At 40.6% G+C, this 19,926-nt stretch overlaps 2 protein-coding genes across 3 annotated transcripts; both read left to right on the top strand.

Annotated features, from left to right (window-relative positions):
* The first annotated feature begins 585 nt into the window (after window positions 1-585).
* Window positions 586-4,537, top strand: LOC133553634 (nucleoside diphosphate kinase homolog 5-like). Of its 2 annotated transcripts, XM_061902086.1 has the most exons (6): window positions 586-1,092; window positions 1,179-1,375; window positions 3,807-3,907; window positions 3,970-4,088; window positions 4,170-4,249; window positions 4,343-4,537. In XM_061902086.1, exons 1-5 carry the CDS (start codon window positions 967-969, stop codon window positions 4,245-4,247), a joined length of 621 nt encoding a protein of 206 aa, XP_061758070.1. In that variant the 5' UTR covers window positions 586-966; the 3' UTR covers window positions 4,248-4,249; window positions 4,343-4,537. The 2 variants fall into 2 exon arrangements, with proteins under 2 accessions (XP_061758070.1, XP_061758069.1); XM_061902085.1 differs by having other exon boundaries at window positions 588-1,092; window positions 4,170-4,537.
* A 133-nt stretch (window positions 4,538-4,670) lies between these two features.
* Window positions 4,671-19,868, top strand: nme5 (NME/NM23 family member 5). Its single transcript, XM_061902084.1, has 5 exons — window positions 4,671-5,880; window positions 9,409-9,605; window positions 19,120-19,220; window positions 19,286-19,398; window positions 19,486-19,868. The coding sequence occupies exons 1-5, from the start codon at window positions 5,731-5,733 to the stop codon at window positions 19,567-19,569; spliced, it is 645 nt and encodes a 214-aa protein (XP_061758068.1). The 5' UTR covers window positions 4,671-5,730; the 3' UTR covers window positions 19,570-19,868.
* Window positions 19,869-19,926: the final 58 nt, after the last annotated feature.

Below are 19,926 nucleotides of genomic sequence, written 5' to 3'. Positions count from 1 at the left end.
CGGGCCAAGGTTGAACAAATTAACCTTTTAATAGGGGACCCAAACAAGTTTTGCATTGAATATTGAACGAGCAAGGCTTGTATAACTTAATAGTGACATGCAAAATCGATTTTCAAACATTGTAGCATCCCGAAAGAGTTAGTGCTGCAAGGGGTTCTGGGTTTTTCTGTTGGGTTACGGTGGGGATGTTCTCCCTAAATGTGGTTGTCATTCTTGTTAGGTGTGGGTTCAGAGTGTGACGCATATTTGTAACAGTGTTAAAGTTTGTACGGCCACCCTCAGTGTGACCTGTATGGCGGTTGACCAAGTATGCCTTGCATTCACTTGTTTGTGTGTAAAGTCCGCATATAGTATGTGACTGGGCCGACACAATGTTTGTATGGAGAAAAAGCGGACGGGACGACAGTTTGTAGAGGACGTTGAATGCAGTGCCTTTAAGGCACGTCCCCAATGATGTTTGGGTGGAAATCGAGAGAAATTTGGGAGAATGGTTGCCCCGGGTGATTTTCGGCAAAGGCACTGAAATTCGGGAGTCTCCCGGGAAAATCGTGTGGGTTGGTAAGTATGAGTATTGGCGGGCCAGCTCTAATGTTAATTTGATATTGCCTCAAGGGCCAAATTAAATTACACGGTGGGCCAAATTTGGCCCGCAGGCCAGAGTTTGACACCCATGTGTGTGACTTGTAACAAGTTATCGCTCCTGTCCTCTAGATGGCAGTGTCGTCTCTGGAGAACTTGCCTTTTAGGGAATATCCATTTAGGTTACACACTTAATTTACTTTTATTTTACTTTTTTTAAAATTTAACAGAGCATTTCAAACATTTGCTATGTTTATCAACCTTGCTGACTGTGATTCAGGCTGTTTATTCTAGGGATGTGCAATGTTTGTGGTATCCTAGCAACCCAACGAGCCAGTCTCGGATCGCTGAAAACCCAGCTGCGGTGTATTCATCATTTAGTGGAAGATGGAACCCACGTCATGTCCTCGTATTTACGTGGAAAGAACTTTGGCTCTCATTAAGCCAGATGCAATCCACAGAAGTGAGGAGATTGAGGATATAATTCAGAAAAAAGGCTTCATTATCCTCCAGGTTTGTTTTTTGTACCTTGTGCTTTCTCATTGTCTTACATGTGATGAAGTAGTTTAAAATGTCCTAACTATTCATTTTTGTTGCAGAAGCGCACAGTGCAGCTGACTCCAGAACAGTCTAGTGACTTCTATGCTGAACATTATGGAAAAGTCACCTTCCCCAGACTGACTGCTTACATGAGTTCTGGTCCTATCATGGCATTGAGTCTGGGCCGCCACAACGCCGTCTCCCACTGGAAGTCCATCATAGGACCTTCGAAAGATGCACAATCTCATCCAGAATGGTGAGACATTTGTACTTATTTATTTTTCAACTGTGAGCGGTGGTGTCCAAAGTGTGGCCTGAGGGCCATTTGCGGCTTGCAACAAATATTTAACATCACCTTGTAAAAATACTATTTTAAAAAAACATATAAAAAAGTGGAATAAAAAAGCGAGCAAATGAAATGTAACAAGAAAAAGTTTTTTTCTTAAAAGCTATCGTCGTGTATTTATGTATGTATAAATATATGAGTGTGTATATATTTATATATGTATATAAATGTATGTATATACGTGGATATATGTGTATATATATGCGTGTATATATATTTATATAAATGTATGTATATATATATATATATATATATGTTAAATGTATATATGTGTATATAAGAATGTATATATATATATGTGTATATATATATATATATGTGTATGTATGTATGTATATATGTTGGTATGTGTATATATATATATATATATGTGTGTGTATAAATGTATACACAAACACACACATATATGTATGTATATACACACACACATATATATATATATATATATATATATATATATATATATATATATATATGTGTGTATACATATATGTATGTGTGTATGTATGTATATATATATACACGTATGTGTGTATATACAGTGGGGCAAAAAAGTATTTAGTCAGCCACCGATTGTGCAAGTTGTCCCACTTAAGAAGATGACAGAGGTCTGTAATTTTCATCATAGGTACACTTCAACTGTGAGAGACAGAATGTGAAAAAAAAATTCCAGGAATTCACATTGTAGGAATTTTAAAGAAATTATTTGTAAATTATGGTGGAAAATAAGTATTTGGTCAACCATTCAAAGCTCTCACTGATGGAAGGAGGTTTTGGCTCAAAATCTCACGATACATGGCCCCATTCATTCTTTCCTTAACACGGATCAATCATAGCAGAAAAACAGCCCCAAAGCATGATGTTTCCACCCCCATGCTTCACAGTAGGTGTGGTGTTCTTGGGATGCAACTCACTATTCTTCTTCCTCCAAACACGACCAGTTGAGTTTATACCAAAACGTTCTATTTTGGTTTCATCTGACCACATGACATTCTCCCATGTGCTCTCTGGCAAACTTCAGACGGGCCTGGACATGCACTGGCTTAAGCAGGGGGACACGTCTGGCACTGCAGGATTTGATTCCCTGTCGGCATAGTGTGTTACTGATGGTAACCTTTGTTACTTGGGTCCCAGCTCTCTGCAGGTCATTCACCAGGTCCCCCCGTGTGGTTCTGGGATTTTTGCTCACCGTTCTAATGATCATTTTGACCCCACGGGGTGAGATCTTGCATGGAGCCCCAGATCGAGGAAGATTATCAGTGGTCTTGTATGTCTTCCATTTTCTGATGATTGCTCCCACAGTTGATTTTTTCACACGAAGCTGCTTGCCTATTGTAGATTCACTCTTCCCAGTCTGGTCCAGGTCTACAATTCTTTTCCTGGTGTCCTTCGACAGCTCTTTGGTCTTGGCCATAGTGGAGTTTGGAGTCTGACTGTTAGAGGCTGTGGACAGGTGTCTTTTATACAGATAGTGAGTTCAAACAAGTTCCGTTAATACAGGTAACGAGTGGAGGACAGAAGACCTTCTTAAAGAAGAAGTTACAGGTCTGTGAGAGTCAGAGATCTTCCTTGTTTGAAGTGACCAAATACAAATAAATTCTTTAAAATTCCTACAATGTGAATTCCTGGATTTTTTTTCACATTCTGTCTCTCACAGTTGAAGTGTACCTATGATGAAAATTACAGACCTCTGTCATCATTTTAAGTGGGAGAACTTGCACAATCGCTGGCTGACTAAATACTGTATATAAAATGACTTATTTTGAACATTTCTATGATGTATCCCTGAGACCAAAGTTGAGGGGAGCCCTAAAGATTCAAATAAATGTATATATCATATTATTGAATTGGTTTTGAAAATAAAAAAATATCAAAATACCTCCGGCATAAACCTTTATTTAGGGAAGCACGGTGGAGGAGGGGTTAATGCGTCTGCCTCACAATACGAAGGTCCTGCAGTCCTGGGTTCAAATCCAGGCTCGGGATCTTTCTGTGTGGAGTTTGCATGTTCTCCCCGTGACTGCTTGGGTTCCCTCCGGGTACTCCGGCTTCCTCCCACCTCCAAAGACATGCACCTGGGGATAGGTTGATTGGCAACACTAAATGGTCCCTAGTGTGTGAATGTTGTCTGTTTATCTGTGTTGGCCCTGCGATGAGGTGGCGACTTGTCCAGATTGCACCCCACCTTCCGCCCGATTGTAGCTGAGATAGGCCCCAGAGACCCCCAGCCACCCCGAAAGGAACAATCGGCAGAAAATGAATGGATGGATGCTTTAATTTTTCAATGTGCAGCCCTGAGTGGAAAGCGTGTTATGATACTTTCCAATCTTTGTCGCCGCAGCCTTCGAGCCAAGTACGCCACATCTGAGCTGCAGAACGCTCTCCATGGCAGCGACTCCTCTCACGCCGCCGAGCGGGAGATCAAATTTATGTTCCCAAACGGTAAGAAAAAGTGTGTATTTCAACACAACATGCACCGAAGCAACTTGTTCACTGTGCTGCAGCCGTCTTCCAGCGCATTCCCTCGAGAGAAACCACTGAAGAGTACCTGAGTCGGCATGTCAAGCAAACGTTGCTGCGGGGACTCACTGAACTCTGCAAACACAAGCCGCTCGAACCCTGTGTAAGTCCTCCACTCAATACATCACACATTCATCAGGAAAGGTGTTGTTATGAAGAGCCTGCATGGTGTGCTTCTCAACAGCTTTGGCTAGCTGACTGGCTCATCACACACAATCCAAACAAGCCTCAAATATGTCATGGAGTTCCTGAACTGGACTAAAGGTAGAATATCACTCCTAGTCAGAATGAGTAACGCCTGGCAAAAATGGTCACCTTATTAAACCGCGGACATTTATCCATGAAAATATTGAAAAGCTACTGACGCTGCGTTTGATGGAGAAGCAGCTGGAAGTCCACTCTCCAAGGTAAATGCTGTACATTATTAGCACTGTTTTGTTTTTATACAATATTTCTCTTCTAAAAGTTCCATTTTATTTTGAAAAGGCTTCTTACGTGTCAAAACTGTCCTGTTTTGGGGGAGCAAGCACCAATAAAACTGATTTCAATTCATTTCAACGGGAGATGTTGATTTGCGAAAAAAGTGTTTTAAGTAGGGCAGCACGGTCGAAGAGAGGTTTGTGCATCTCCCTCACAACACGAAGGTCCTGAGTAGTCTTGGGTTCAATCACGGGCTCGGGGTCTTTCTGCATTGGTTCCCTCCGGGTACTCCGGCTTCCTCCCACCTCCAAAAACATGCACCTGGGGATAGGTTGATTGGCAACACTAAATGGGTCCTAGTGTGTGAATGTTGTCTGTCTATCTGTGTCGGCTCATTGATGAGGTGGCGACTTGTCCAAGGTGTACCCCGACTTCCGCCTGAATGCAGCTGAGATAGGCTCCAGTGACCCCAAAGCGACAAGCGGTAGAAAATGGATGGTGTTTTAAGTACAAGAGCTCCGTCTTAGGAACTACTTTTTATATCAGTTGAACTTGCTGGCTCCCAGTGTCAAATGCAAACATGTCAATCAAAGGTTTTATGCTTGACTCAGTGTGAGGGAAAACAATTGGTGCAAGTGACCATGTGTTTTAAAGTAAATATTTTTTTTTTTATTACCACATCAAAATGTGGTAATAAAAATGTAGCAACCAACTGTATTTAGTGACAGTGTTTTTTCTGAAGTGTTCCTGAGCCCATGTGGTGATATCCTTTAGAGATTGATATCGGTTTTTTATACAGTGCCGTCTGAGGGATCGGAGGTCACGGTCATTCAATGTTGGTTTCCGGCCATGCCGCTTATGTGGAGTGATTTCTCCAGATTCTCTGAACCTTTTACTGATATTATGGAGCGTAGATGTTGAAATCCCAACATTTTTTGCAATTGCACTTTGAGAAACAAAATTGGACTTTCTTTTCACATAATATCGACATTCTATCTAAAAATTATGACTTTTTATCTCATAAATTAGATTTTTTTTTAATATCTCTGATTATGACATATTATGTCACAATTTATGTCACATCATTTCGACTTTCCATCTCATAATTAAGACTCACCATGGGATATTTTTTCCAGTTATATATTTTTTTTCCAGGACCGGGCTTCTTACAAAATATATTCACTTTCAACTCAGCACAGTCCGTAGCTTGTGACGTCATCACGTCCACGCAGGTTAGTACTTCTTTATGACGTCATAAAGTACCCGTCTTGTTTAGCGACATGTGCCGTCATGGGTGAAAACAGCTGAATAAGAATTGTACAAGAATGGAAGAGCCGAAGGTGGACGAAATAAACACGAGTGAATTTACTCGTATTTATGTGGAGAGGACTTTGGCCATCATTAAACCAGACGCTGTCCACAAAAGTCAGGAGATTGAGGACATCATCTTGACGTCGGGCTTCACGATCCTGCAGGTTAGTGGAAAGTGTTTTGGTTTTTTTGGACTGTTGGATAAATAACGTCCAGGACTTTAATAGTAATCATGTAATAGTGGTTCTCAACTTTTATTCAGTGATGTACCCCATGTGAACATGTTTTTTAATTCAAGTACCCCCTAATCAGAGCAAAGCATTTTTGGTTGAAAAAAAGAGATAAAGAAGTAAAATACAGCACTATGTCATCAGTTTCTGATTTATTAAATTGTATAACAGTGCAAAATATTGCTCATTTGTAGTGGTCTTCAACTATTTGGGAAAAAAAAGATATAAAAATAACTGAAAATGTGTTTGAAAAATAAACAAGTGATTCTTATAAATAAAGATTTCTCCACATAGAAGTAATCATCAACTTAAAGTGCCCTCTTTGGGGATTGTAATAGAGATCCATCTGGATTCATCAACTTACTTCTAAACATTTCTTCACAAAAATAGAAATCTTTAACATCAATATTTATGGAACATGTCCACAAAAAATCTAGCTGTCAACACTGAATATTGCATTGTTGCATTTCTTTTCACACTTTATGAACTCACATTCAAGTATTATTCAATAAATATATTTATAAAGGATTTTTAAATTGCTGCTATTTTAAAAAAAATGTCACGTACCCCTTGGCATACCTTCAAGTACCCCCAGGGGTACATGTACCCCCATTTGAGAACCACTGCTTTAATGGCACTCTTTCAAATTAGTATTATTGCAAGATTACTCTTTATTTCCTCCTATATTACGTAATATTTTTTCATTATCTGTATGTTTTTTTATTTTCCAAATAGAGTTCATTAGTAAGTACGTGCACAAAAAGAGTGTGTGTGTGTGTCTGTGTGTGTGTGTTTCTAGCTATAGTGGAAAGGGGGGCCCTCACAACCTATTAACCAAACCTCAAACAAAATCAAAATAAAATTTCCTGAAGGAATCAAAGTATTATGTATCTAATGTGGGTCCACACAAAGTAGGCAAGACTTGTGTGTGTGTGTGTGTGTGTGTGTGTGTGTGTGTGTCTAGCTATAGTGTAAAGGGGGGCCCTCACAACCTACTAACCAAACCGCAAACAAAATCAAAACAAAGTCTCCTGAAGGAATCAATAAAGTACTATCCATCTAAACGTGGGTTCACACAAAGTAGGCAAGGGGGGAGGAGGGGTTGTCAAGAACACTAATTGCAAAAAATATTCATAAAGCTATTTTTGATTAAAAAAATGACTTAATAATTTATTGGAAATTTCTCCAATTCATTAATGATCAATTAAAGAAATGGACTTCATACTGGGAAAACTGGGTCAATTATGCTGTCAATTATGCCCATAAGTCTGATTTTATTTTGTTGAATTAGTCATTGGGGCGGTATGGCTCGGTTGGTAGAGCAGCCGTGCCAGCAACTTGAGGGTTCCAGGTTCGATCCCCGTTTCCGCCATCCTAGTCACTGCCGTTGTGTCCTTGGGCAAGACACTTTACCCACCTGCTCCCAGTGCCACCCACAATATCTAAGTTAGATATTGGGTTTCACTATGTAAAAGCGCTTTGAGTCACTAGAGAAAAGCGCTACATAAATATAATTAACTTCACTATTGTAAATTAAACAAAAAAGATTACTCCCTATATACCTATAATTTTTTTCTATTTATTTATTTACTATCCATCCATTTTCTACCGCTTATTCCCTTTTGGGGTCGCGGTGGTCGCTGGCGCCTATCTCAGCTACAATCGGGCGGAAGGCGGGGTACACCCTGGACAAGTCGCCACCTCATCGCAGATTATTATTTACTATCTGTTTATTATTATTATTTCAATGTATTTATTTGTCAATATTATTATTACTTTGGTTTGTTCTGTTTTTGTTTGTTTGCAGTTTTTCTGTTTTTTTTGGGGGGGGGGAGATGGCATTTTTGGGACATAAACAAAGAAAAATATTTTGACATTTAGGGCAGACTATAGACTTATGATGTAGGCAAATATGTAATGGATAGGAATGTCTGATGCTGGATGTCAATAAAAAAATTCTAAAGTATAAATAATTATTAAGGGCAGCACGGTGTTAGTGCGTCTGCCTCACAGTACAAAGGTCCTGAGTAGTCCTTGGTTCAATCCCGGGCTCGGGATCTTTCTGTGTGGAGTTTGCATGTTCCCTCCGGGTACTCCGGCTTCCTCCCACTTCCAAAGACATGCACCTGGGGATAGGTTGATTGGCAACACTAAATTGCCACTATTGTGTGAATGTTGTCTGTCTATCTGTGTTGGCCCTGTGATGAGGTGGCAACTTGTCCGGGGTGTACACCGCTTTCCGTCTAAATGCAGCTAAGATAGGCTCCAGCGATCCCAAAAGGGACAAGCGGTAGAAAATGAATGGATGGATGGAAATAATTCTTAAAAATCCCAGCAGGCCAGCAGGGTATTTTCCACTTATATGGTAACTGATACAAACTGAATACAAATGTGTATAATACACACATTTTTCAACTATTTTCTGACAGTTTCAGAATAGGCAGCATCACACTATTAGTAGACACACGCACACAAAAATATATAAAAAATATATTTATGAAGTAAATTATATTTATATAGCGCTTTTCTCTAGTGACTCAAAGTGCTTTACATCAGTGGTCCCCAACCTTTTTGTATCAGCGGCCCGGGGGGTGGGTGGTGGGGTTCCTTTGTCATGAAAAAGGGACGTTTTTGTCATGGAAAAGGGAGGTTTTTGTGGTTGGTGCACTAATTGTAAGTGTATATTGTGTTTTTTATGTTGATTTAATAAAAAAAAAAAAAAAAAATATTATTATTATTATTTTTATTTTTTTTTAATTTATAAAAAAATTCTTCTGCGGCCCGGTGGTTGGGGACCTCTGCTTTACATAGTGAAACCCAATATCCAAGTTGCATTTTTCAAACCAGTGTGGGTGGCACTGGGAGCAGGCGGGTAATGTGCTTTGCCCAAGGACACAGCGGCAGTGACTATGTTTAGCAGAAGCGGGGATCAAACCCGGAACCCTCAAGTTGCTGGCACGGCTGCTCTACCAACCCAGCTACTCAAGACCCACCTTTCATCCTACTTGAACACTTCAGAATAGACAGCCCAGTGGTTATGACACTCACTTAAAAAAAAAAAAAAAAGGAATGCGGTTGACTCACAAATTGTTTTAAATTTTTTTATTAACTCATATATTTTTTACTTTTTTCACAGTGATTTGTGATTAAAATCAAAACGTCTTATTTTTCACAATGTTCCCAATAATATACCACTTACCGCAGTTAGGATGAGGGGGAGGGGACTACAGAATTTGGCAATAAAATTTCTGGCCCAATTATTACTTACGGCACCTTTAAAAAGAATTTTTTTTTTCTTCAAATTTGACTCCAGCAGAAAGGGTTATTCTCTCCCATAGAGCAAAGGTGCAGGTGCTGGACCACCATAAGTGGTCTGTATGTGCATGTGCCTCAAACAAAAGCTGCATTTTTTTGTGTCCCGGGTCCTGAACTAAAGTGTGCAATCATTCCTCCCTGTGGCAGAAGAGGAAGCTTCAGCTGAGCCCAGAACAGTGCAGTGATTTCTACATAGACCAGCACGGAAAACTCACCTTCGACAGACTGACTGCTTACATGAGCTCTGGTCCCATCATGGCCTTGACTCTGGCGCGGGACAACGCTATAACCCTTTGGAAGTCCATCATAGGACCTCTCAAGGCCCCAGAAAGTCATCCAGAATGGTGAGTGTCCTTTTGAAGGGGGGTGGAGGTCTGACAGGAAAGGTTTGGGAAATTGTTAGATGTAAATATAAACAGAATACAACGATTTGCAAATCCTTTTCAACCCATATTCAGTTGAATATGCTACAAAGACAACATATTTGATGTTCAAACTCATGAACTTAATTTATTTTTTTGCAAATAATAATTAACTTAAAATTTCATGGCTGCAACACGTGACAAAGTAGTTGGGAAAGGGCATGTTCACCACTGTTGTAGGAGCCCAAATGCTGTTTAAATTAATCTACATTTTATGGAAGGTGCTTTATGTTTATTCAGTCAAAATTGGACTATTTACTTTATTTGCAAGATAAGAAAATTGACATATTGAATGCTTAGAGTAATTATTTGTGACTTTAAGGTTTTACTACTTACGTATAAAATACTACACGGTCTAGCTCCAGCCTATCTTGCCGATTGTATTGTACCATATGTCCCGGCAAAAAATCTGCGTTCAAAGGACTCCGGCTGGTTAGTGATTCCCAAAGCCCAAAAGAAGTCTGCGGGCTAAAGAGCGTTTTTCGTTCGGGCTCCAGTACTCTGGAATGCCCTCCCGGTAACAGTTCGAGATGCTACCTCAGTAGAAGCATTTAAGTCTCATCTTAAAACTCATTTGTTTACTCTAGCCTTTAAATAGACTCCCTTTTTAGACCAGTTGATCTGCCGCTTCTTTTCTTTTTCTCCTATGTCCCACTCTCCCTTGTGGAGGGGGTCCGGTCCGATCCGGTGGCCATGTACTGCTTGCCTGTGTATCGGCTGGGGACATCTCTGCGCTGCTGATCCGCCTCCGCTTGGGATGGTTTCCTGCTGGCTCCACTGTGAACGGGACTCTCGCTGCTGTGTTAGATCCGCTTTGGACTGGACTCTGGCGACTGTGTTGGATCCATTATGGATTGAACTTTCACAGTATCATGTTAGACCCGCTCGACATCCATTGCTTTCCTCCTCTCCAAGGTTCTCATAGTCATCATTGTCACCGATGTCCCACTTGGTGTGAGTTTTCCTTGCCCTTATGTGGGCCTACCGAGGATGTCGTAGTGGTTTGTGCAGCCCTTTGAGACACTAGTGATTTAGGGCTATATAAGTAAACATTGATTGATTGAATTATATAAAGCTCACTTTAATTGTAATTATTACATTTGTCAAAATGATTTGATGACGTAACTGTTTTAAGTGCATATATGGCGGAAGGATCTGTGTGGTAAGGGGGTTTTTGGACGCAAGGTGTTATGGGTAATGGCTGTCAGGTGCGGTGGAATCGAGCCAGACAGTTTTTTGACCTCATTCATACTTTTTCTAACTCGTACTGCAACAAACTCTCTTAATTTTGTCATTCATTTGTTCCCTCATCGTGACTGTTTTATGTTTTAAATTATTATCACATTCACTCCACAGCAAGCGGAGCGTCAAGCTTAAGGCCACTTTAGGAATCTACAACTGTGTTACATCACCTTTTCTTTTAACAACACTCAATAAACTTTTGTGAACTGAGGAAACTAATTGTTGAAGCTTTGAAAGTGGAATTCTTTCCCGTTCTTGTTTTATGTAGAGCTTCAGTCTTTCAACAGTCCGGGGTCTCCGCTGTCGTATTTTACGCTTCATAATGCGCCACACATTTTCCATGGGAGACAGGTCTGGACTGCAGGCGGGCTAAGAAAGTACCCGCACTCTTTTTTTTTTACGTAGCCACGCTGTTGTAACACGTACTGAATGTGGCTTGGCATTGTCTTGCTGAAATAAGCAGGGGCGTCCATGAAAAGATGGCGCTTGGATGGCAGCATATGTATGTACCTTTCAGCATTAATGGTGCCTTCACAGATGTGTAAGTTACCCATGCCTTGGGCACTAATGCACCCCCATACCATCACACATGCTGGCTTTTACACTTTGCGTGGATAACAGTCTGGATGGTTCGCTTCCCCTTTGGTCCGGATGACACGATGTCGAATATTTACAAAAACAAATGTGAAATGTGGACTCGTCAGACCAAAGAACTCTTTTCCACTTCGCATCAGTCCATCTTAGATGATCTCGGGCTCAGAGAAGCCGGTGGCGTTTCTGGATGTTGTTGATAAATGGCTTTCGCTTTGCATGGTACAGCTTTAACTTGCACTCACAAATGTGGTGACAAACTGTATTTAGTGACAGTGGTTTTCTGAAGTGTTCCTGAGCCCATGTGGTGATATCCATTAGAGATTGGTGTCGGTTTTTAATACAGTGCCCGCTGAGGGATCGAAGGTCACGGTCATTCAATGTTGGTTTCCGGCCATGCCGCTTACGTGGAGTGATTTCTCCAGATTCTCTGAACCTTTTGATGATATTATGGAGCGTAGATGTTGAAATCCCTAAATTTCTTGCAATTGCACTTTGAGAAAGGTTGTTCTTAAACTGTTTGACTATTTGCTCACACAGTTGTGGACAAAGGGGTGTACCTCGCCCCATCCTTTCTTGTGAAAGACTGAGCATTTTTTGGGAAGCTGTTTTTATACCCAATCATGGCACCCACCTGTTCCCAATTAGCCTGCACACCTGTGGGATGTTCCATATAAGTGTTTGATGAGCGTTGCTCAACTTTATCAGTATTTATTGCCACCTTTCCCAACTTCTTTGTCACGTGTTGCTGGCATCAAATTCTAAAGTTAATGATTATTTACAACAACAAAAAAAAGTTTATGAGTTTGAACATCAAATATGTTGTCTTTGTAGCATATTCAACTGAATATGGCTTGAAAAGGATTTGCAAATCATTGTGTTCTGTTTATATTTACATCTAACACAATTTCCCAACTCAAATGAAAACGGGGTTTGTAGTAGATTGCACAGTACAGTACATATTCCGTACAATCGACCACTAAATGGTAACACCCCAATAAGTTTTTCAACTTGATTACTTAGACATTTTTAACTTGATTACTTAGACAAACTTCCGTAAATGCTCGGATTTTTGTGTAGTGTATTTACCTAAGCTGCTAAGAAGACACTTTTATATTTACTGACCAAAGTTTGTCGGTACTAACAGAGCCATATTTTGATACCTTTGTAGCATGTGATGTCACGTTCAGTTGCAAACTAGGCACTGGTTCAAGCACTTGGCCGGGAAACAAGCTGCCAAGCTCTTAGCTGGACTGCCTCTATAGCACAGACGTCAAACTCAAGTCCCCGGGGGCCAGATTAGGCCCACCACATCAATTTGTGTGGCCCCCAAAGGGTGGAAATATGTGTAAATAAACTACCTTATCTTTTTTTAATAAATGTATTACAAAAATTAAATGTACTGTGTGCATTTACATATATTTCAATCCAATCCAATCCACTTTATTTATATAGCACATTTAAACAACAATAACGTTTCCAAAGTGCTGCACAGCCATGTTAAAAACAATTGTAAAAAATAAATAAATAAATAAAATAAAAATCAAAATCAAAAAAATATGTGTGTATATATATATATATATATATATATACATATTATGCTCCACCAATGACTGAATAAAAACAAAAAATAAATAAATATAAAACCAATAAAAACAATATAAAAACTAACTATTTTAAAGGGTAAAATCAATTAAAATCAGTTCAATTTTAGGACTAGATAGAACAATCCCATGATACAAGATAACAACGAAATCAAAGTGTACAAAAAACACAGAGGGCAGCGGACCACACAACTCACGTAGTGTTAAAAGCCAAAGAATAAAAGTGGGTCTTAAGACCAGACTTAAAACACTCCACTTCCATTTACACTTTAATCATCTCTAATAGTAAAACAAAATATTATACCATCATACATTTCAAAACAATGTTATTGTTCAAATGGAGATAAATACTTAAACATCTGCTTGATTTATAATTTCAATCCAACAGTGTTCATGCAAACATTTTAAAGTAACATTTTTTACGGTAAAATCCATTTATGTACCGTTATTCAATATAGAGTATTAAAACACTATAAAAACACAACAATCCTAGACTTTTCACGCCTGTAAGTTTATGTTGAGTTTTTTGGACATTTAAGTTCTGTCTTGGCATTTCCTGGTTTGTTTTCGTTTCCATGCCAACTCATTAGTTTTCACCTGTCACATCCCTGTTCTCAGCCTCACACCTGTTTTCACTAATGATCAGAACCATTTAAGTCACTCTTTTTCTTGTCTTCGTCCTGGGATCTTCACACTTGTACACACGCTACCCATGCTGCACCTTCTTCACGCCCTCCTTTATCTGCTTCATGCCTTGCCACGCCGTTCATTTTGATCCACGTACGTTTTGTATTTATGCACTCTTTTGTTTCATGTCTTTAGTCTTGCCATCGTGCTGTTTAAGTTTATAGTTAAATTGTCTTTCATGCCATTGAGCAAGTGTTTTTGTTTTCCCTGTTTTGGATATATTATATAATAAACAACTATGTACTCACGTCCACGCCTCGCTCGTGTTGATCCTCATCTGCAGCGAAAGAAACAATTCATGTCCAAGCCAAGTTGTGACAAGACTTTACAGCAGGGGTGCCCACACTTTTTCTGCAGGCGAGCTACTTTTCAATTGACCAACTTGAGGGGATCTACCTCATTTATATATATCATTTATATTTATTTATTTATGAAAGAGACATTTTTGTAAACAAGTTAAATGTGTTTAATGATAATACAAGCATGTGTAACACATATAGATGTCTTTCTTTCACAAAGACAAGAATATAAGTTGGTGTATTACCTGATTCTGATGACTTGCATTGATTGGAATCAGACAGTAATGATGATAACGCCCACATTTTCAAATGGAGGAGAAAAAAAGTGGTCCTTTCTGTACAATACCACATGAAAGTGGTTGGTTTTTGGCATCTAATTCATCCAGCTTCCATACACTTTACAAGAAAAACATTGGCGGCAAATTCCGTAGCTTGCTTGATTGACATTCACGGCACCCGAGGGTCTTGTGAGATGACGCTGGCTGCTGCCAGTTCATTATTATGAAAAAATGACAGAGAGGAAGGCGAGAAACACTTTTTATTTCAACAGACTTTCGCGCCGTCCCTTCCGTCAAAACTCTAAAGGCCGACTGCACATTTCCTATCTTCACAATAAAAGCCCTGCTTCATGCTGCCTGCGCTAACAAAATAAGAGTCTCGGAAAGCTGGCGTGCACAAGTGATGTGCACGCCAGCTTTCTGAGGGATCGCTTGTGCACGCCAGTTTTCCGAGACTCTGTATTTAGTTAGCGCAGGCAGCATGAAGCAGGGCTTTTATTGTGAAGATAGGAAATGTGCAGTCGGCCTTTAGAGTTTTGACGGAAGGTACGGCGCGAGAGTCTGTTGAAATAAAAAGTGTTTCTCGCCTTCCTCTCGGTCATATTTTCATAATAATGATCTTGCAGCAGCCAGCGTCATCTCACAAGACCCTCCGGTACCGTGAATGTCATTTAAGTGACGTCTTGGTGAAGATTGATGAGCACTCATTTTTAGGTCTATTTTTTTTAAAAGCCTGGCTGGAGATGGACTGACACACCCCCCGCGGTCGACTGGTAGCTCGCGATCGACGTAATGGGCACCCCTGCTTTACAGTATAAAAACCTAGCATAAGTTTTTCCGCAAAAAAAATTGTGGGTACCCTTTTTCCATTCCATCCATCCATTTACTAATAACCCCTTTGGGGTCGCGGTGGGTGCTGGAGCCAATCTCAGCTAAAATCGGGCAGAAGGTGGTGTACACCCTGGACAAGTCGCCACCTCATCACAGGGCCTACACAGATAGACAACACTCACATTCACACACTAGGGACCATTTAGTGTTGCCAATCAACCTAACCCCAGGTGCATGTCTTTGGAGGTGGGAGGAAGCCGTAAAGAGACACAAAAAGTGCGTTGACGCCAACATTGAAGTCAATTATATTTATATAGCGCTTTTCTCAAGTGACTCAAAGTGCTTTACATAGTGAAACCCAATACCTAAGTTACATTTAAACCAGTGTGGGTGGCACTGGGAGCAGGTGGGTAAAGTGTCTTGCCCAAGGACACAATGGCAGTGACTAGAATGGCAAAAGCGGGAATCGAACCTGCAACCCTCAAGTTGCTGGCACGGCCGCTCGATTCAATTCTGGATACAGAATCGAATCATTAAGCAGAATCAGAATTGTAAAAATCGTATCAATTCCCATTCCGACTCACCACTACAAGTAGATTGCAGTTCTGGGGCGGAAAACTGCTATTTCACCTCAATTGCTTCAAACAGGTGTTAGAATAATTGAATCTAAGTTATCACAAAAGAAACAAATACCTGCCTTTGAATTTACCAAGAAGAAGGCTTGTAAAACGCCACTGTGTAGGATGGGAAGCAACATGAAGGTGTTCTGTTTCTTTTATGTATTGTAATCAACAGAAAAATATTGTCCTGACCCAAGAATTACAAAGCGGAGAGGAAGCAGGGCCTGACTTCCCTCCAGGCCACGCTTTTTTGAACTCTTTTTACAAACCTCTTTTTTGAACCGACCTTTTCTTTTGAACTGTTCTGTAACCAAAGGCGATGGCTGTTTACGACCCCCCGTACCTTTGGAAGCAGCTGTTGCCATGTGGTCAATGTTTCTCCTCACTCAGCCAAATTTAATTCTGTCTGTTTGATTGTTTGCTTCTTGTCCTGTTTAATAGATGTCATCAGTGTTTGAAGCTGACAATTGCATGCACATTTTATGTTATAAATACCGTATTTCCTTGAATTTCCGCCGCCGGGTGTATAGTATGCGCCTGCTTAGAATTACTACCGGGTCAAACTCGTCACGTCACGAGTGACTCTTCACCTGTCAGCATTTTCAAAATGGAGGAGGCTGATTTCAATCATTTGAAATCGCATAAAGGGAAGAAGATTAAGAGCTATTCAGTAGGATTTAAGGTCCAAGCTATTGAATATGCTAAAAAAAACAGTAAGCAGCTTTGTTTTATTAATATACCGTAGCTGCGTGTGTCAAATATGAGTCACTAAATGACTCCCGCCTCCTGGTGGTAGAGGGCGCTAGTGATCCTTCTTGCGACTACTCGGCTGCAGAAGAAGTGACAACAGGCGGCGATCGTTTATTTTTTCCTCTCGCTTGCACTTTTAACATGGAGGATCACATATCTAAAATAAAACAGTTTTTTAAACTGGACTTTCAATGGAAGCAGGAGGTAATAAAGGAAGATCTCCATCGAGACAGAGAGACTTTTAAAACTGAAGAAAGATAAGGAAGACTTCTATAAACAAGTTATCGATGCTTTTGATCAGAAGGAGCTGCACATGGACTTCATTTATAAGTAAAGGTAAGATCATAATAATGTTTTTTTATGAATGTGCTTTTCATGATGGTATCCTTACATCACACTCAAATTTATAAGCGCAGGCCTAAATTTACCGCATGCCTTTGGTAAGCACCGGCGTGAGAAGAAGTTTTAAATTAATTAGCGCCCCGGCCGCAATTCAAGGAAATACGGTACGTTGTTTTATTCACCATATTTTTGAAAAAAAACTTTAAAATATTTGTTTATTGTGGTCTTAAAAGCTTGTATCATACTAGGGTGGGTTCTAGAGATGCGCGGTTTGCGGTCTCATCCGCGGAGTCCGCGGATAAACCGCGGGTCGGGCGGTTGACATGACGAAAAAATTGATTTTAATTACATTCGGGCGGGTGGCGGTTGAAACATTTGGAAATATTTGATATGCATGGTTCTGTGATCGGTATTCTTTGCCGTTCAAAGAGCCATTTAAGACCCATGTCACAAAGCGAAGAAGACAATAGGAGACGCTATTATTCTCTTGAGCGACTGCCGGCAGTCACCCAGATAATAAGTATTAGGGCGTGCTATGAAGCCATTGACTTTGTCGCCCTCTACAACATGTATGATCTGCTTGTCAGTCCAGCATCATGTAGTGTGTGGCCCCCGCGGACACACGCACACGACTGCAAGGCATTCTGGGTGACACAGAGTACACTAATGGTTGTGATATAAACAATTTTAACACTCTTAGTAATATGCGCCACGCTTTGAAGCCACACCAATTAAGAACGACAAACACATTTCGGGAGAACATCCTCACAGTAACACAACATAAACGCAACACAACAAATACCCAGAATCCTTTGTATTCATGACATTTCCTGACTATGTTACTGTGAGGATGTTCTCCCGAAATGTGTTTGTCAATCTTGTATTGTGTGGCTTCACAGCGTGGCGCATATTATTAAGTGTTAAAATTGTTTATATCACAACCATCAGTGTACTCTGTATCAATCAATCAATCAATGTTTATTTATATAGCCCCAAATCACAAATGTCTCAAAGGACTGCACAAATCATTACGACTACAACATCCTCGGAAGAACCCACAAAAGGGCAAGGAAAACTCACACCCAGTGGGCAGGGAGAATTCACATCCAGTGGGACGCCAGTGACAATGCTGACTATGAGAAACCTTGGAGAGGACCTAAGATGTGGGCAACCCCCCCCCCCTCTAGGGGACCGAAAGCAATGGATGTGGAGCGGGTCTAACATGATACTGTGAAAGTTCAATCCATAGTGGCTCCAACACAGCCGCGAGAGTTCAGTTCAAAGCGGATCCAAGACAGCAGCGAGAGTCCCGTCCGCAGGAAACCATCTCAAGCGGAGGCGGATCAGCAGCGTAGAGATGTCCCCAATCGATACACAGGCGAGCGGTCCATCCTGGGTCCCGATGAGCGGTCCATCCTGGGTCTCGACTCTGGACAGCCAGTACTTCATCCATAGGAGAAAAAAGAAAAGAAGCGGCAGATCAACTGGTCTAAAAAGGAGGTCTATTTAAAGGCTAGAGTATACAGATGAGTTTTAAGGTGAGACTTAAATGCTTCTACTGAGGTAGCATCTCGAACTGTTACCGGGAGGGCATTCCAGAGTACTGGAGCCCGAACGGAAAACGCTCTATAGCCCGCAGACTTTTTTTGGGCTCTGGGAATCATTAATAAGCCGCAGTCTTATTAGTATTACTGAGTATCACCCAGTATGCCGTTCAATCTTGTACTTATATTGTGGAAGCTGCACACAACATGTTACCGGACCAACAGTGGGTTCATACATGTTGATGAAGGTGTCTAAGGCGATGGCTTCACAGCACGCCCATTTTCTTGTCATCAGGCTGCACGCTATTGGGTTGGCGCGAGAACGTTAGCGCCTCCGATTGACTTCATTACCTTGTGAAACAGGTTTATATAGCTCTGTGAACTCTGATATATTTCAACGGGCGGGTACGGTCCAGATAAAATGTTGGTTCGGGTGGACGGCGGGTGGATGACGACTCTGGTGATGCGGTTGCGGTTGATATAATTGCCTCTAGTGGGTTCATATCTTGTAAATATGATGAGAACGGGGAGAGGTTCAAGCAAAAAAGGAAATTTCCCACTTTTGCAATGAAATGTTATTCTTATCTGTACTGTAAAGTTCAAATTTGACTGACAATAAAAAAGAAGTCTAACTTTTTGTTTCCCCAGCCTTCGAGCAAAATACGGCACCTCTGAGCTGCAGAATGCTCTCCACGGCAGCGACTCCTTTCATGTGGCCGAGCGAGAGATCAAATTCATGTTCCCAAACAGTAAGATAAACGCACACAGCTGTCGGCATTTGGATGTCAAAATGTGTCTGAAATCCTCTTTGCAGCTCTGACAGTTCCCACCAGAGAAGAAACTGAAGAATACTTGAGTCGATACGTCAACCAGACGTTGCTGCAAGGACTCACTGAGCTCTGCAAGCACAAACCTTTAAACCCCTGTGTAAAAATACAACAACTATGTTCATCTGACAGTTATCAATTTGCTGTTACTTCAGTGTTTAATATACTCTCATTGTCCTCTCAATAGGTTTGGCTGGCTGATTGGCTCATCAAAAATAATCCAAACAAGCCTCAAATAAGTGACGTTGCTATTGTGGAAGAAGAACAATAATGTCTAGGAAGAACCAAGAGGAAGGTGCGATTCCAGGAAACGTTCATTCGTCGGATTGTCTTCTCAGCCATCTACTTTTTAGGTGAAATGCATGATTTATGACAGGGGGGTCCAAACTTTTTCCACTGAGGGCCGCACATGGAAAAATTAAAACAAACGGGGGCCATTTTGATATTTTTTTTTTTCAAACAATAACACAATATATGGATTTTTTATTTATTTATTTTTTTGTACTTTTAGGGCTCCCGGGGACCATAAAGGGTCTCAGACAATACTGCTAATAAAACTTGAGGTTGATATGACGTAAAAAAAAAAAAAGTTTTTGCCATCCATCCATTTCCTACCGCTTATTCCCTT

This window comes from Nerophis ophidion, linkage group LG05, assembly GCF_033978795.1.
Source record: "Nerophis ophidion isolate RoL-2023_Sa linkage group LG05, RoL_Noph_v1.0, whole genome shotgun sequence".
NCBI classification, from domain to species: Eukaryota; Metazoa; Chordata; class Actinopteri; order Syngnathiformes; family Syngnathidae; genus Nerophis; species Nerophis ophidion.
Note: the sequence above shows the minus strand (reverse complement) of the source record. Positions and strands in the feature narration are given on the sequence as shown.

What these genes read in the sequence shown, in the direction of transcription:
- LOC133553634 (XM_061902086.1), top strand. Translation starts at nt 967, where the DNA reads ATGGAACCCACGTCATGTCCTCGTATTTACGTGGAAAGAACTTTGGCT. An exon ending in CAAATTTATGTTCCCAAACG is followed by an intron (nt 3,908 to 3,969) that starts GTAAGAAAAAGT and finishes ACTGTGCTGCAG; the next exon opens with CCGTCTTCCAGCGCATTCCC. An exon ending in ACAAGCCGCTCGAACCCTGT is followed by an intron (nt 4,089 to 4,169) that starts GTAAGTCCTCCA and finishes GCTTCTCAACAG; the next exon opens with CTTTGGCTAGCTGACTGGCT.
- nme5 (XM_061902084.1), top strand. Translation starts at nt 5,731, where the DNA reads ATGGAAGAGCCGAAGGTGGACGAAATAAACACGAGTGAATTTACTCGT. An exon ending in CGGGCTTCACGATCCTGCAG is followed by an intron (nt 5,881 to 9,408) that starts GTTAGTGGAAAG and finishes TCCCTGTGGCAG; the next exon opens with AAGAGGAAGCTTCAGCTGAG. An exon ending in ACAAACCTTTAAACCCCTGT is followed by an intron (nt 19,399 to 19,485) that starts GTAAAAATACAA and finishes TCCTCTCAATAG; the next exon opens with GTTTGGCTGGCTGATTGGCT.